At 47.0% G+C, this 17,440-nt stretch overlaps 1 protein-coding gene across 1 annotated transcript in view; it reads right to left on the bottom strand.

Moving 5' to 3' along the window:
* Positions 1–3,319: 3,319 nt before the first annotated feature.
* Positions 3,320–17,440, bottom strand: part of CAPN2 (calpain 2) — a gene marked incomplete at both ends in the record, with an annotated part of 48,340 nt that continues 34,219 nt past the window's right edge. Inside the window, 11 exons of the mRNA XM_084253125.1 lie at positions 3,320–3,343; positions 5,055–5,113; positions 5,328–5,444; positions 6,687–6,765; positions 7,663–7,731; positions 8,617–8,681; positions 10,753–10,810; positions 12,980–13,045; positions 13,989–14,025; positions 16,158–16,369; positions 17,062–17,073. Of these exons, the coding sequence (XP_084109251.1) occupies positions 3,320–3,343; positions 5,055–5,113; positions 5,328–5,444; positions 6,687–6,765; positions 7,663–7,731; positions 8,617–8,681; positions 10,753–10,810; positions 12,980–13,045; positions 13,989–14,025; positions 16,158–16,369; positions 17,062–17,073 (798 nt within the window). The remainder of the gene's footprint in view (positions 3,344–5,054; positions 5,114–5,327; positions 5,445–6,686; positions 6,766–7,662; positions 7,732–8,616; positions 8,682–10,752; positions 10,811–12,979; positions 13,046–13,988; positions 14,026–16,157; positions 16,370–17,061; positions 17,074–17,440) is intronic.

Consider the following 17,440-nt stretch of genomic DNA (forward strand, 5'->3'; position numbering starts at 1 on the left):
GTGGGTCAGCTCCTCAGCGGGATCAAATCCAGGCTGTGATCAAATTCAGGCCATTGTGATAGCGTTGAGACTTAATCCTTACATCACCATGGAGGACCAAATAATAAGTATTTAAGTTTCTAACTTTGTGCTCACATGTTACAGCAGTAACAGGAAACACAACCCAGGTTCTAGTCCTGGCTGGGGCACTTAGCACCTCGTGGGGACACTGAGCTGTTTTCCTAATTGCTACCATGGTTTCTGCAAAGTGCTTGAGGAAAGCCACAACGCATCCTGTACGTGAAAGTGCAGGGTGAACTGGAAAGAAAGGCACAGAGGTATATAAAAAGGGAAGATGTGACTGTCAGGAAAATGTGCCCGTCTCAGCTTTATTTCCTTAGTCCTAAACTTAGAACATCATTTGTTATAATTGGTTTTTAAGTTGTTTTATTATCAGAGTATTCTTATACCAAAGCTCCTTGTAGAAATATTTAAAAATACGGAACGGCGAAAAAGCAGAAGGAAAAAAACGCGAGAGGCAACACCTATTAACATTTGGGCATATATCTAGTCTGTTTTCTTCTGTCTGCCTCGTTGAAAGCATACTGCCCAATTTTGTGTCCTCTTATCCATGCTGTTGTGTCGTGATTTCTAACGACTCCACATTTCATCAGGTATTTTATCCAGTTTATCTAGTATTGAAATGGCTGTTTCTCATTTCTTACATACTGTAATTGACACTGTAGTCATCTCCTCATGGAAGCAGGATTTTTAGATTTTTGGAAAATAAGGAGGGATAAAGCAGCTGGAGAATGGACCCTGCTACCGAGGGTGGTGTGCAGACTTGAGCTGTGCTCAGTGTAAAGGCAGTGAGCCTGAAGGGTCTGACCAGGGGAGCAGAGAAAGGGACATGGAAAAGAAAATGGGGTTAGGGAGGTGTTGGGAAAATGAGTTGAAAATAAGGCTTTTCCCACTCCCACCCCACCCCCCACCATTAGCATCTATGATCAGCACCTTTGGTCTTGCTCATGCACCTGTAATTATGGACACCTGGCCCAGAGTGCATGGGGCACATGCCTGTATAAATGGGGACACCTGTGGCAGAGGGATTAAAAGGGCGGCCTCACTCTGAGGCAGTATTACAGGGAAAGGAGACAGAGAAATACTGAAGGAGTGTTCCCTGAGTCAGTGTTAACAGGCCTATAAAAATCTACTGAAGGCTCCAAAGTTACCCTTTCGTCCAGCAAGATCTGAAGATGAACCTACCCACCCTGGGACGGTTGCAACATGGGGAAGAAGAGGGAGAGAAGAGTGTAGTGTGGAAGACAGCACAAAGAGGAAGATACTGGCTGGTCCTTTGCATGAGGTTTGGCTTTAGTGGTCACAAAGGCAGCAATTACAGAAGAGCAGTTGGGCCAGATTGTAGGAGATGAAGGAGTCAAGGAGAAAGGAAGAGCTAAGCACCAGGGAGGACTGCTGTGTAGGAGGCTGGGCTCAGGAGGAAGGAGGGAGAAAACAGCAGGGAGAGGTGTGGATTAAGTGCACTTTAGAATATGTGAGCACTCAGTAGGGGTGCTTAAATGCTGTGGAAGGAAAACTGAAGATAGAAGCACGGGGCTAATGAGGAGACCTGAGACTAGTTCAGACCAGAGATTCAGGGAGGGCTCTTTCCTGAACTGGAGGGAAGGAAGCAGCGACAGCTTAGGTTGGCGTGAGGTTCTACAGTGTCATCAAGTTGAATGGATTTACTTTAGCATCTGTTTTTCCCTGTAAAACAGGCATTGACCAATGTCAACTCCCTCATCAATCCCTGACCACATTCCTTGCCCAGCCTCAATCCCTGGTCCCTCCGAACATCTCCACTCCTAGCCCTATGCTGCTGATGTGGGCCAGCCTGCAGGCTTCAAACACCTCAGCAAGAGGAAGGACTGAAACTCATGTGGGTGGACTTTGGGAAATCCATCTTATCTTTTCATGAAACCTGAGGCTGGCATTTCCTTATCTCAAGTCAGGTCACATCTTTCCCAGTTTTCATGACTCCTCCAGGTCTCCCACAGACCAATGACTTAAGTGCTTGTTTTCTCAGCTCCCCCCTCATATTCGCTACACCAGCGGGAGTTGACCAAAGTGAATTCAGGTGGTCGACCAAGCAGGAAACCTGGTTCAGCCTCTGTAAGAGAGGCCAAGAAGCAGCAGAAATGAGAGCTGCGCTTAGTTAGGATCAATTCTCAGAGCTTCTGAATTGGATTTAAAAAACATTTCATAGTGACACATTTCAATGCTAAGATGCCTCTTCAGTGTGAGGAGCTGGCCTGGGAGAGGGGCGAGTGGAGACAGGCTGTGGCGGGGGGTGCTTGTTCACACACAACCCTCTGGGACCCTCCTGAAAGGACAGCAGCCGGGTGACTGCCCAGGGCAACTCTTTATTCAACAGTACATTTGGAAGAAGATAAGGCAACAAGGTAATATTTTTATAATGTTGCTAGCATTTCCCCAAGCTGAAGCCAGGAAACAAGCCTGTGCCATCTTTGCAGGTCGTAATGTCCCCCCAAGTCCATGCACACAGAGCAGTTCAGGAAGTGTTGCAGCAGGCAGCAAACAGCTTGTTTTGTCATTCATCACATCAAGGTGAACCGGACGCCTGATTTTGCTAATTTTGCTTCAGCTGATCAAGAGTAGAATCTCTTTGGTATTTGTAACACTGAATGTACTGGACCAGAGGTGCTCAAGGACTTGAGGTTAAGACGCATGAGTTTACTAATGAGTTTTACAGAATCTGTCTCTCGTTCAACCCAACTGCTGGGGGTGTGCTTCTGCCCGGCCTCTGCAGGTGCCCTGGGGAGCTTACTTCGGGATGCCTCCTGTTCTCCACTTTGGTCAAGGGAAATGTAGACAGCTGTCTGGTAAATGCCAGTGCTGCATTTTTAAACTTGAAGTGGCTTTAAATATTCTCAGCAAGGTCACTATGTATGTCCTTTAAGGCTGACCTAATGTTTGCTCAGCTGTTAAATACCTCCCTGCATTTTATTCCTTACTTAATATTGATCTAACAGGAAAGTGTGTAAAAGTAAAAAGTATATATACTATTTACAGATTTAAAGTTGTCTTTAAACTTACCAAGGGTTAAGTGGCTCACTTGGATTAGTATAATGATATGTAAATATTTTACTTTAATATCTGAAAGTTCTGCTATCTCACATAGTATCATTTTCCGCTATAATCATCAGTTTAAGTAAATGTTCCCATAATTTCAAGGTCCAGATAAAAAGTTTCTCTGTAGAAGCTTAGTCATGGCTGATTTTTCTTTCATGCGAAGTCTTCAAGCAGAATAGTGATCACTTCAAAGTACTGAAAAACAGAGCCACTGTGAAAAAGAAAAAACAGGTCGGTTCAGTGACCAGTTCTGAAATGAACGGCTCTTTTGTTTAAGTACCTCGAAAGATTGATGGTTGTACCCAAAAAGCTGATCAAAGTTAAGATAGCAGTATACTAACTCCCATTTTTTTCTATCTGATTTCTAGAGTCTAGCTTGTTTGGACCAATAGTCTGGGTGCTGTTTGAATCAGGTGGTCACGAGTCATATTACAGGGCTGACTGAAACATGAAATGTGGAACTCAGTCAATAGAATTAGCATTTTTACATCTCTGCATCTGAGTATCAGCAAACAAGAGTTTGCGCTGTGCATAGCTCTTAAATAAGTGGTTCTCAGCCTTGGTTCTATATTGGAATAACCTCAGGACTTCTAATCAGATTCTAATGGAGCAAGGTCTAATGGGTGAGATCTGGACATCAGGACTTTGCAAAGCTCCCAGGTGGTGTGACCTGCAGCCAAGGCTGAAACTGCTGCAAACTGAAGGGGAGATATACTTGCGGTTGGTTGTTCATCCTCAGCAAAAATGACCAGAGTGAGGGGAGCTCTAGGATCCCACGAAAAGTGAGGTCTACCACAGGTGGGGTGGAAAAGATGAAGACTGTCAGGGGAAATGGGGAGTCGGGGAGGGGTGGGGTACCCAGCAAGAATGATCAGGAGGCTAGCGTTTCCAGAAATTAACAGGTGGCATGTTTTACGTCACGATCCAATGGGCTCCACTTTAAATTGCAGCTCTGGGCAGGGATATTCCTAGGCTGCAGCGGCCATTTCAGCTGGCTGCAGGTGCTGTGTAATACGTAATGGCAGAGTAAGACAGCTGTTTACTTGCTAGGTTCCTTCAGAGTTCAAAATTCAAAAAAAGAGTCCCAGGCCCTACACTTGTCCTCCTCACCACTTTGCCCCTCTTTGGAGTCTGCAGACTGTGTCGTTCTCCCCCAGCACTGGCCACTGAGCCAGCCCTTGTAGCCTGCGCTGCCTCAGGTCCCCCGAGGAATGGAGGCTGGAGTCAGATGAGAATGAAAGTCAATCCCAGCTGGTTTATTTATTTGAAGGGAGAGAACTGTCTTTGAGATGACAACAGGATATATTGCACTTTGCTTTTTGGGGAATTGGTTGGTATACCACCTTAATTTGAGTTGATCATCATTGCAAAGGTGGGCATTGCTGGGGTTTTAGACATATGCGCACAATAATGGTATATGGCCAGCTTCACTATTGTTAATTTTAGAGAGAGGAAGTAGAAAATAATTTATTCAGAATTTTAAGTGGATCTGTCCTCATAACAGACCTTCCAAAATCTATTTGAATTTCATCCAGAGGATTTTTTTTTTTTTTTTTTTTTATAAAAGCACCTTCTCCCATGCATGCTAATCAGCAGTTCTTTCTCTAAGAGCCATTGGGCAGCCACCCTCTCCTTATCTTAACCTTGTGCTATACTCAAGGCAGAGCTCATGGCAGGAGTGATCTGGTGTGTTTCCTTGGACCTAAAAATCAGTAGGTAATTGGGGAATAACTACAAATAAAAGTGCATGGTGGGATTTTATAGCCATTTACAGGCCTATCCCTGACAGGTCAAAAGATTTTTAAAGCAGAGCTTCAGAAAGCAGGTCAGTTAGCGGCAGTTCTCTGTCACCCAAGTAAAAGTCCTCCCCCGTCCCCTTAGGAATGAGGGGGCAGGGGCAGTGGTATGGGCCATTGACTTACAGAGATAAGGTCGAGCGCTATTGTTCCAGTATTCTCAGGATCCAGCTGCTTAAATATCTCTGTGGAGGAAGAGGATGTTGTGAGCCAGTGAGCTGAGACAGGCCACGTTACCCTTTCCCATTTAGCAGCTGATCTCATTGACAGTCACAAGCTATTAATTCATTCTCGACTGGACAGTCATGTCTAGTTCAGGTGGCTTCACCTGTGATGAAAAGCGGCTTGTTTTCATACTGAGAGCTGAAATGCTTCTTCCCTCACCCCCAATTCACTTACTGAATAGTGTTTCCAGTCGAACCAAACACTTAACAAAATTATCAAAATCGATGATGAGCTCATCATCTGCAAACCGTGCAACGATGACTTGATGGAGTTCACGGGGTAGCTTGAAACCTGCAGTGAAATGAACAAGCAAACTGAGTGCCTAGTGTCAGCTGGCACCCTGGTGCCCTGGTCACGGGCTCTGGAAATGTCGTGGCGATTTAAATGACAATTGTAACTGCTTTTGTCCCTTGATTGCTCTGCTGTGAGTCTGCTTTTATTTTATAGTTGATATTTTCTGCCTTTGCTTCTGTTTCCAAACTTGTTCATGTCCCCTGCTGTGTCCTTCCTGATAAACATGGAGGACTTTTCTTGCCAGTTCTGATTTCCATGTCGTACTGCTTCACCTTGTTAGCCATACTTTCATTTTTGTTTATGTAGCTCTGATTCATCTTGGAAACTAAATTCTCCTTGCATGTATACAGCAAAAACTTTTTGGGGTAAACTAATATTAATCCTACAGTTCTCCATAGAAATAGATGTGTAATGGGCCATTGCTGCCCAGAGTTGAAACTGCTTGCCACAGCTTCCTTTGCAGCTATGTGAGGCCTGTGAGTCCAGGCAGTGGGATGTATGAGTGCAGTGACGTGTGCCCTAAGGAAGTAGCCGGTCCTCCTCCCCTATCAGTCTGTTGCCAGAATGTTGTTGCAGTGGTGGCAAGCCAGCCTAGGTCCCTCTGATAAAGGCAACATGAAGGGATGGGGACCCAGCAAGAGAGAAGCAGCCTGGATCCCTGGCAGCAGGAGGCACGATCCCAGCCCAAGCAGCTTAGCTTGGATTGTTAGGTGAGAAAAGGATGTATCTTGAAATTTGGGATGTAGCAGTTATTTGGGATTTCTGCTACAGGCTTCTATCCCAACTAGCAAGATGAAGAACTTCATGCTGGGATATCTGTTCTCGAGGCACACTCCAAAGTCTCCCACTTTGCAGGTCTCCCACAAGCTTGTGTCCCTGTTATTGATGTCTAATTCTGCTAGAGGCATGCCCCAGGGTGGAGCTGAGATATACCATTTTTGTTAAGCAACCATGCATTAGAAAGGAGTGTATGTGGGGGGAGTCCACTGAGAACTAGCTTCACCTGCCTGACCTACCAGGCCACTTGGAGGGGAACTTACATTCCAGAGGTTTTAGAAGGCAGAGCATCCTGGGCTACATATTATTTTACCAATCAGTCTTTAAAAGGGAAATGGAAAAAATGTGTCATAATGAACCAGCACTTAATTCATTTCATAGCTTACCAAACTTTGTATTAAATGCACAGACTGAACATTCACATACTCATTCTAATAAACAAAAACAGTTATGAAGTGTTACCTGCTTCTTCTAAAGCCCTCCGCATCTCATAGGAGTTCATGGTACCAGACTTATCCACATCAATTTCGCGGTAAATTTTCTGTAACAGGAAAAATTATTATAAGGCAGAAGCAAATGACCTCTGTGCTATGTGCTGAGTGGGGATGAAGGTTTTCTAACAATTTGCCTCTAGTTTGGCCTTGGAAGAGTCACCTATGTTTCTGCCTTAAATAGCTAATTGCATTTTGCCTCTCTGTGCAATAATTTGTAAATAGGCCCATCAAATCTCGACCCTGGATGGGTGTTATTGACTTAAGTCACTTGGTACTGGAGCTGTTAAAAATCCAAGCTCCATGCAAAAATGAAAAATGAGGGCCTCCCCTGGTGGCGCAGCAGTTGAGCGCTGGGCTGCAAAGCTGCCTGCAGCCTCTGCAGCGCTGGTTCAATCCCCGGCTGCCAGCGAGGGTCCCACATGGTGCAACAGACCTCTCCTGCCGTGCCCACTGCTCCCCTCAGCAGTGTATTTCGTCAGTCTGCCTGTCCTGTTCCCTGCTCTGGCTCTGGTGAATTCTCTCACCCTCCTGTGCTTCTGACTGTACCCAGTGCTTGTACAAATAAATAAATCTTTTTTTAAAAAAATGAAAAATGATGTAAGATTATATAAAATAAAATATTAAAAAAAAAATCCAAGCTCCAACAAACTAGTCAGTTAAGATACTTTAGGTAGGGTTTATAGATGAGCCTATTTGTCAGTCATTGAGTTAAATTAAGGGGCTGACTAGTTAACTTACAAAGTCCTTGTTGTTTTCTGCTTGCATTTGCTTGGCCTCTCTTCATCCCAAACTCCACTAAGGGTAAAAATCCCAGTCTCCTTGGAAATGTCCCTTCATCCCCCCCTGAAGAGTTGCTGTATATGAGAGTTTATCGACAGCATGTGCCCAACACAGACCCACCTCTCCACCACCCACCCCTGCTTTGGGCCCTCCTGAGCTCTTACTTGGTATGTCTGAATCTTTTTCCAGAGAATGTAGAACTCCTTCAGGCCCAGCTTGCCGCTCCCATCCAACTGTCTTCAGTTGAGGAAAGCTCCTTGAGTCAAGCTTATGTGGGCCTAGTGTCACCTGCTTGTCCTCTCCACTGGATATTCTGGTAACCCCAGCATCCTCACAAACAGGTCTTATAGAAGGACCTTGGCCTGCTTTTCACATTGGCCAACCCTGCGTCTAAGGATTGTGGAAGAGTCAAAGACTTTCTCGTTCTCCAGGATCTCAATAGCTGATTGGGGCTGGAGTTGCTGTGGGAACCCCAGAATCGGCTAAAAATGAGCTATTAGGTTATATTGAGAGTCTTTCTGATGGCTTCAGTGGCTAGTCCTTACCCATTATTTTAGACTGTTATTTGAAGTATTTCTAAAAGGCCTTTGGGGAGGGGAGCTACACTGTGATGCACACATAAGCCCATTTCACAGAAGCTCAGAACACCCCACCCCGCTTCTCATTAAGCCTCAGGAATAGAGGGGAAGGATTAGTTGGGTGGCCTAGAAACTAGAGGAAAAAGGAGGGAAGAATTCACCCCTTTGAATTTGTCTACAAATTAAGAAGAAAATCATGACCAGAGAAAACAGATTCATTTCAGAAACATCAGAGGGTAGGGACTATTTCCCTAGAAATGGTGGAAACACTGTCCCTTAAGAAGCAAACCCAAGCTGCTCCAGGCAGAAAACGGTGGGCGAGTTGTTGGGCATCTTTCACTGGTCACAACGGCTGGCTGATCTGTCTGCTCTGGGTCTGGGAGGTGGTGTTCCCCTTTCCCTCATCTGAAGTGTCTCATGTTCCCTGGTGAGAGAGGTCGGCACCGACCACCATCCTACAATGCAGCCAGCAGGTAGAGCTGGCTGTTCAGAAGGTGAGGGGCAATGTGGTTTTGTTCCCCAGAGCACTTCAAAGGATACATCCAGCATGTCCACCATGATTTTGCAGGTCTCGATGCTGAAACCATCTGTCTTGATATCTTGGCCTACAAGACAAAATTAAGCATGGCAGGAAAATCTTTGAGAACAGAAGTTCCGTTCTACATTGATGGAAATGCTCTACATCTGCACGCTACAATCCACAGCAGTCACTTTAATTATTTTCTATACCTGTATAGGGCAAGTGGCCACAGTGCAGGGACGATGGGGAAGATGATTTGCCTGATTTCTCTGTACTTAAACAGGGTTTAGTAAGTCCTTTTCAAACAAATGAAAATAATGACAAATGACTTTAAATGTTCACAGGGTACAGTGTCACCTGTGTTTGTCAGGCAGGAAATAGAACTCAGAGGTCATGAGGTTCCAGGCTAGGACCTATGAGGAAGACATGAGTTGTCTGCAGGCATTTATGGGGCATCTCTGTCCCAGGCTGACTTGGATAGGTGAGGACCCAGAAGCCATCTGTGAGCCACTGATTTACTAGATGACTCCTGTCTAGCTGGTGGTTGGAAGGTGGCATGAAACCCTTGTCACAAACCTGAATCTGGTCCCCACAGACTTCATGGGAAACCCACACTTAACACTACCATCCTGAGCATAAACACTTAAGTGGGTATGGGTCTAAAGCTGTGTGTGTGCAGGGGGCCCTGGGCAGAAAACAGGCATCACCAGGCAGTCAGGGGAGGTGCAAGAAAAGCAGATACTGCTCCCCACCCTCCATCTGTAGAGAAACAGTGAGGCCTCAGTGCCCGTTGGCTCATAACGGTCACACATCTGAAGAAACCAATGACCTCACTTGTGCCAGGCAGCTTCAAGGGTAGACACCGTCTTCTTGTCTTCCCCAGACAGAGGAGGGAGGCCCCGGAGCCAGGCCTGCCTGGGGAAGTCCTCACGGACTAGCCAGTCCTGGCCATTCCAACCCCCACCGCGGTGCTCTGTGAGTCACAGGAGCTCTTAACAGTCCTGTGTCTGGTGGGCATAGGAGAGGGACCAGCCACCTATGATCCCAGTGAGGTACACGTGGATCATATTCATGGGGACCACAGCCAGCAGGCCCTGGCCTCTTGGCTCTGAAAGGAGGATTTTCTTTTATCTCGTGGAGTTAGGCCAGAGGCTCTTTGAAGTCCGTGAGACTTCTAGAGATGGTCCCAGGACTGATGTTCAGGATGTGACAACATGCACACTGGCTTCTGATCCAGGCTGACCACTTCTGATGCTGTATGGACGCCTGCTCAGTGGATTGCGATCTTAGCACAGGTTACCTAGTGATAATTTGAGGGGGTAAGGAATGTGTGTGTGTATGGGTATGTTTGGCCATCCCTTAGTGGGAAGGTTGAATAATAAATCCTTTGGTATTTTTTTTTAAGAAAAATCGTTAATGAAATGAAAATTGTGGTGAGAACCATGGCTCTCTGCCCCCTTCCGGAGTCTCTGGGCTCACAGCAGCCATTTCTAGAGTTTTGAAGTCACTTGCTTGGTGCACTGGCTCATAAGTGACATTTCTCCCAAAAAAAGAACTGGTCATATGTGGCTTATTTAAGTACACAATTGGGAGATAAGACTTTTTTAGTGCCACTCCCTAAATGTAAGATGATTCATTTATTTTTCTATTCTGGCTAATGGATCAGTGATTTGCTACTTAATAGACCCAAGGAACTCAGGAACTAACGAGCACTTTCTGACTTCCGTTTTCCGGGCTGACTCAGTCTTATCTGTTAGTCATCACAATAGCCGCCGTTTATCGAACACACTTCACAGTAGGCGGTTTCTACATGTGAGCTCATGAGGACATTCAACCACTGTTAAGAGGTCAGCAATACCATGTCTATTTTGCAGATAAAGAAACAAGAGTCAGAGATTATGAAACTTGGTTTACATCACAGAGTTAGTAAGTAGTGGAGACCTGAATGTGGTATTTGATCTATAGACTCTGCAAAGCTTTATTTTAATCACATCACATAGAACCTCCTTCACCCAACTCTTTGATGGTGGCACTAGGAGGGGGGAGTTATGCTTTAGCCGTGCCTGTCAAGGCATAGAAGGAGAAGGGTCCCCATGTGCCCTCACGTTCAAAGGAGAAGAGGCGGTACGAGGGACGTGCTGGGAGGGGATACTTACGCCGGGCTAGAACTCTTTTCAGGATGGTCTGCAACTCAAAGGCGGAAATCTCTGCATCCTGTGGACATGTAAGCACAGTGTGGTTAGTGGCCCCCACATAGCCACGCGAAGCGGGGAGCAGCAAACGTTTAGGGTACACCCACTCTGGCCAGGCCCCATGGGGGGCACATGCGGTGGGCCTGGGCTGGCGTGCAGAAGTCTGCATTTCTAACAAGTCCCCAGGAGGTGCTGCTGGCTGACTGCACCTGGAGATGCACAGCGACAGCCTATCTTAGACACGAATTTCAAGGTACAATTGTTCCAGATGTAGCCCATTCAGTTCTTTACTGCGGGCACTACAAAGAGTAAATTCTGCACTTTGCTCATGGTGGTGGGCTTACTGGATTTAATTCTCTCCCAGATTTAGTTCCTCCCAGCCTCATCACCATTTAGGACTCAGACCTGGCTTCCTGTAGAGCTGGGGGGACCAGGTGTCCAGGAACTGCTCCTACACCTTCTCCCCTCACCCTGGGGCTCCTCAGAGGTGGCCTGGGGGCCTGTTCACTCTCACACACTGAGTAAGTGTTAAGACCATGATTGACTGTAGCTTTCCTTGCCTTCCTGTGGGGAGGGTTGCATATGACTCACTCAATGGGGAAATAAGTCTCTAACATGCCCCCTTCCCTTAGAAGTGGGGTGGGCGGCATGGTGGGAAATGGGGAGCAGATGCCCTAGCTCTTAGATGGGTGAGTCTTTGATTAAGTACAGGAAGGCCCAGATGAACTCCATGTGGACACCCGAGAGAGTCAGGTTCTGTATAATTTGAAGGAAGATGACTGGTTTTGTTTTGCTTTTTTTTTTTTTTTTTTTTTTTTTTGAGTTGTTGGGATGGAAGACTGAAAAATCTGTAGCAGACTGGAGCCTGAATGACAGGAATTTTTTTTTTTTAAGAATGGAGGAGACTAATGTTCTACTGTAAACTGCTTCCATTCTTCAGGTTTATAATACTCAGTCTCCTTAAATACTTTGTGGACATCAAGGATAAAGGGCCAAGTTCCATGCCTCTGTTGGAATGAAACAGGAAAATAAAAATCAAAGGTGGGGGCTAAGAGCCCTGGGGCAGAAGGAGCACAGGTGGAGCTAACCATGCAAGCGGAGCCCCTGGCAACTGGCCACGGGCAGGTGTCCTTGGGGAACATGGGACAGGACAAGGAGTCAAAACAGAAATCCAAGTTACACTTGCAATTCCTCTATGTTCAGTTTTCCTCCCCCCCTTTAAAGTCTCCTTGGTTTTTACTGATAGGGTGTCAGGAGAGGTTCCTTGTTTCACTCCTGAGAGGATCATCTAACAGTCAGCTGGAGGGACACTCCGCTGAGATTTGATGTGACCCAGCATCCAAGGTGTCTACCCGAGGAACGCAAGAACATGAATTCCAAGGGGCACATGCACTCCTAGGTTCACTGCAGCACTATTTACAATTGTCAGTCTTGCAAACAACCTAAGCGCCCAACAACTACCAGTAGATTAAGGATATATATAAGCAGCGATATATGTCTACACAACGGGTTCCCACCAGTATTAAAAAAAAAAACAAAACGATGAAACCCTGTCATTTGTGACAAATGGAGGGCATTATAGTAAATGAAATAAGAAGGTGTAAGACAAATACTAATGATTTCACTCACATGTGGAATATAAAGAAGACCAAGAAGCAGACAAGACTAAGCCAAAACAAACCCAAGAAATCTGACTGTAGAACTGAGGTTACCAGAAGGGGGTAGAAAGTAAATGGGGATAGGGGCCCAATGGATTATGATGGTAGGTGTGGTGACATACATCTGAGGGGCTGTGATCCTGTCCCCTAAATCATACAGTGTGGTAAACAGACATCACCACAATACAAAATAATACAATTAAAAAAAAGAAATCAAAGTCTCCTTGGGGCCTCCCTAGTGGTGCAGCGGGTTGAGCACAGCTCTATGAAGCTGTCCGCAGCCTCTGCAGCGCGGGTTCAATTCCCGGCTGGCCGCTCCCCTCAGCAGTGTATTTCAGTCCATCTGCCTGTTCTGCTCCCTCCTCTGAATCCTCTCACCCTCCCACGCCTCTGGCCTGTACCCCAGCTATTGTATGAATAAAAAATTTAAAAAATAAAAAAAAAATGAAAAGAAATCAAAGTCTCCTTGAGGACAAACAGTCGTTTCCTTTGCATCAACCAAAGGTCATAACTTAGAGATTTTGGGAACATACCTCCCCAGCCAGCTGGGCAAACAAATTTCTGAATCCATCCTCAATGTCATCCTCGCTGACGTCAAACTGGAAGGTAAAGCCCAGAAGTATAAAAATGCTGGATCAGAGCAAAGAACGGTAGCAAGCAGCCAGTTTCCCCTCTGGGGCAGCCTCTCCCCCTTCACAGTTCCCCTCTCTGCCTCCCCCTTGGGCCCGTACTCCAAGGCAACTGGGATTGAGATAAAGGATAGTGTGAAGAATTAATGAAAGAATGACTTTCTAATTAAAACTTCCAAGGGGATATGAACTAGGTGGGAAGGAGATACATTCTAATTTCTCACAAAGGTATCTCCGGTAACGTTCAACCAAAATGACCTTTTAGAGCTACTCTAATAGGGATTCAGAAGCACCAAGACTACTTGGAATGTTCCAGAAGGATTCTGGAGTGAGTGAGCACATCTCCTGAGGATCTTTGAAACTGTCTGGTCTCTTACTGAGGATGTTTGACAACATAGAGCTTCAGCAACTGCTTCAACGATTATCAATCTACGTCAGGTCCCCAGAGGGAGGCGCGTCCCTTCCCGTTTGTGGTGTTTTCCGCCCTCCAGGGTATTTGTTAACACTGGGCCTCACTTGAAATTCCCTAGCTGGATCCCTCGCCCTTCAGGTTTTACCATGGACTCACAACTCTGGCAACTCTAGGGAGCCTGAGAAGTCCCATCATTCATCACTTTCATTTTATAAATGGGACAGCTCAGGTCCAAAGTGGGGTGTCAAAACCTTCAACGATCATTACAGGAGCGGTGTCCCTCCTTTTCCACCTCAGCTCTGTGCACACTGGGACTGTGCCCTGAATGGAAGGGACCCCCTAGACCCCCCCACAGTGGCCAGAGCCAATCCCACTATCCTTAATCTCAAACTGTACTGACAAGTGCAGGGACCTTTTAAAAACCCTTGGGATTATTTTTTGTTCCTCTGCTCTCCGGGTTGTGCAGGCTGGCATGGGCAGAATTCAAGGAGTTACAAGTACCTCTTCCAGGTTGGCTTCAATTTCATCATCGACAATCCTGGAAACAGAAGGACAAGGTGTGTTACTGGGAGCAGGGGAAGCAGAAGGAAGTGTTGCTAAAATCACTGCAAAATGAAAGAGGGACTTTAATCCAGCAAGGATGGGCAGAGAGATTTCTCTGTATCCCAGGTTTCGGGGATAACACATCTCCTTCAAGAACAGAAATCAAGACAGAAAGGAACTGAGGAAACGTGGAAAGCCTTCATCAAATAGCATGGTCTGCCCACATGGCATGGTGCAGACACTCCAGACAACTTTTAAGTTCCACTTAAAACACTCTTTGCCATAAATCTTACATCAAAAATCCTTCCTACTGAGAATCACACAGGGCATTGTAGCCGATTTGCTCTGCTTAGGGCCGAAGCGGGCAGGGCGGCATGGAGGCCAGTGTGTGGCTGCAGCTGAAGCTCAGGCAGCCGCTAGTTTATCCCAGCAGAGTCCTGAGTGTGGTGAGGGTAATTCTGCTTCCTGAAGAGGGTCTTCCTTGGGATCCAAAACTGGGCCACCACAAGTGCCAACTCAAGGCCAACAGTGTGTGGGATAAAGGCCGTGCAAACCCTTGGTGTGGACATTTGGAAGCTGGGGCAAAGGATTAATATGCTGATGGGTGGTGTCCTGTGGGGGGAGCTCACCCTGGAGAGAGGAGAGTTGAGGGGGTTGAGGCTTCCCTATAACAGTGGCTTGTGGTTGGCAGGGATGGAGAACGAGTTCTGAGGTGGACACAGGACAGTGTCAGCCCCGGGCCGCCCATCATGTCCCCATTTTCTTGTTAGTGGGATGGAAGTCAAACACACCAGGCTTCCTCCAAGGATCCTAAAAGGCCCCTTCCCATGGCATTCTTGAGCAAAAGATGAGACCCCCGTCAGAGGCAGGAAACACATAGCCACAGAGTTTGGAGATATTTATCAGCTTGCAGCTCCCTAGCATTGTTTCCTCACTAACAGCACCCCAGTTTCCTTGGGGGAAATCATTTTCCTGCCGTGTGTTGTCTCAAAGCAAGGGTGATGCCCTGTTCCCCTTCCCACTACCCTCCTCCCTTGTAGGTACAGTGTAAGAGGCCATTGGATGCTCTCTGCTGGGCCTCTGGGTCAGTACAGGGCACATGGTCAGAGTGGACCCACAGTTGCCCTGTTCATGGCTTCGCACGTGCTGACCCTCCAGCATGTCCTTGGCCTGCTCTTCTCCTGCCTCCTGCCTCCCACCAGTTCGGAAGTCCCTATGACCTTCCCTCTTGTTAAGTTGCCCTGATTATATCTCTCTCGGTCTAGTGCCCAACTAAATGCACATTACTGAGGCAGAAGTCATTGGGAACAGAGGCCCTGTAGACAGTGACATTAGGTCAAAAGGGTCTAAATGTCTGGGAACCGGGCCTCCCCGGTGGCGCAGTGGTTGAGCACTGGGTTACGAAGCTGCCCGCAGCCTCTACAGTGCCGGTTCGATCCCCAGCTGCTCCCTGGCCACCGGAGGAGGGTCCCACTTGGCGCGCAGACCTCTCCTGCCGCCCGCTGCTCCCCTCAGCAGTGTACTTCGGTCCTTCTGCCTGCTCTGCTCCCCGCTCTGGCTCTGGTGAATTCTCTCACCCTCCCGCGCTTCTGACTGTACCCAGTGCTTGTATGTATGTATGTATCAATCAATCAATAAATAAATCTTTAAAAAAAAAATAAATAAATAAATGTCTGGGAACCAATGAGGAAGGCGGGAGAACCCCAGGACCTGATCATGGCAACAGGTTCTGGAGACCACTGAGCTGTGGCTTACACTCTTGGCTCCAGAAAAGTGTTACACCAGCACTGCCCAGCTTCCTCCAAATGATGGAACTGGGTTTGTAGAGTCCAATATAGGTCGTTAAAATGAAACAACTTGGTCATTCAGAGAAACAGCTGAAATTACATTTTGTGATTAGCTCTACAACCACCCCTTACTAACCCAAAATAGCCTGACTGGCTGTTGTCTTTGTGTTCCTGAGTATAATACTAAAAGTTCTTCAAGATGTCAAATCCTCACACTAAACTCTTTGGAACAGGCGGTTATAATAGAAGAAGAAACTGATGTTCAGAGGAGCAAAGAGCGCCGGGTAGGTGAGGAGCAGGCTGGCAGTAGTAACGGTGGGTGGGAGGGGACGTGACCTACTGGTAGTCGGCCTTCTTTTCAGAAAAGACACGGATGCAGAAATCGCCGTCCTTGTTGGGCTCGAAGGTAGAAGGCACAACAATGTACTCTCCCGGGGGCAGCTTGAAGCGGTTGAGCACCTCCCGCAGGTTGATGAAGGTGTCTGACCGCTCCCTTGCTCTGTTTGTCAGGAAGAACTTTTTGCTGAGGTGGATGTTGGTCTGTCCCATCAACTGATGAGTAAACAGAAACAAGTGGGGATGGGGGGTGGGGAGAAGACTCCAAATCAATGCCATTTCACTCTTGGAGATAAAAGGATGACACAAATAATGTTCTGATAAAAGGCAAACTTTCTAGCAAAAATAACACCTGCCCACAGATCCGTTAATAGCAACTGTGGGCCTACTAAGTGCTCTCAAGTAACTTAATTCATCAAGACAGTCTGGCCAATGTGGATGGTTGACCAGTTCTATTGAAAAAGAAACTGCAGTCCAGAGAGAATATGGAGCTTGTCCACGGTCGCAGCCTGCAGATGGCAGGGCTGGGAATCAGGGTCAGCTCTTCCTGCACAGTCTGCAGGTTTATCTTTTTCCTCCAGCTTGTAAGAGCGCTGCAGAACTCTGGGAAGACCACTCCGGGGCCCCAGCTGTGCATTATCCACTCACAACTAAACCACGCGTGTGTTCTGTGGGCCGCTGAGAGGCAGCAAGGCCCCAGGGCCATCTGTGATACCTTGCCCTGAGCTCAGGTCAGCAGCACCGAGGGCCTGAGCCACCTCACCAGGGCCGCAGAGGGGCAGGGACTCATCCTTCACAGCTATGAGCCCTGCCCAAGCTTCACAAGTCCCTGGGCGGGCAGTGCAAGCCTTTTACATGTTGGTGAATCTGCGTCTCCAGGGACAGGTGCTGATGCCCACCAGACATACCTCCTCTGGGACCTGCAAAGATAAAGGAGCACACACTTAATTCAGATCCTGGCAAAGCAGCATACGTAAATGTCATCACCGTGACTATCTCCATTGCCACCCCGCCCTGTTGCTGTTGCTTTAGCAATATTAACTTAAGTCAACATGGCAATTTTCCAAAGAACTCAAAGCACATCCACATTTAAAATATTTCTTATGACCCAGCAATAATGTGGATGAGCCCTCACCACCAGCTCCAATTTATAGAGCATGAAGCTAGCACAGGGCTGTGAAGGGACACGTTTAAGGTCACCCACATGGCTGCCTCCCATCCAGGAAAAGCAGCGCTGAAAGTCCATGCCTTGATTTCCAGGCTGGGGGTGGGGGTATGGGAAGTGGG

Source organism: Talpa europaea (genome assembly GCF_964194135.1).
Source record: "Talpa europaea genome assembly, chromosome: 14".
Taxonomy (NCBI): Eukaryota; Metazoa; Chordata; class Mammalia; order Eulipotyphla; family Talpidae; genus Talpa; species Talpa europaea.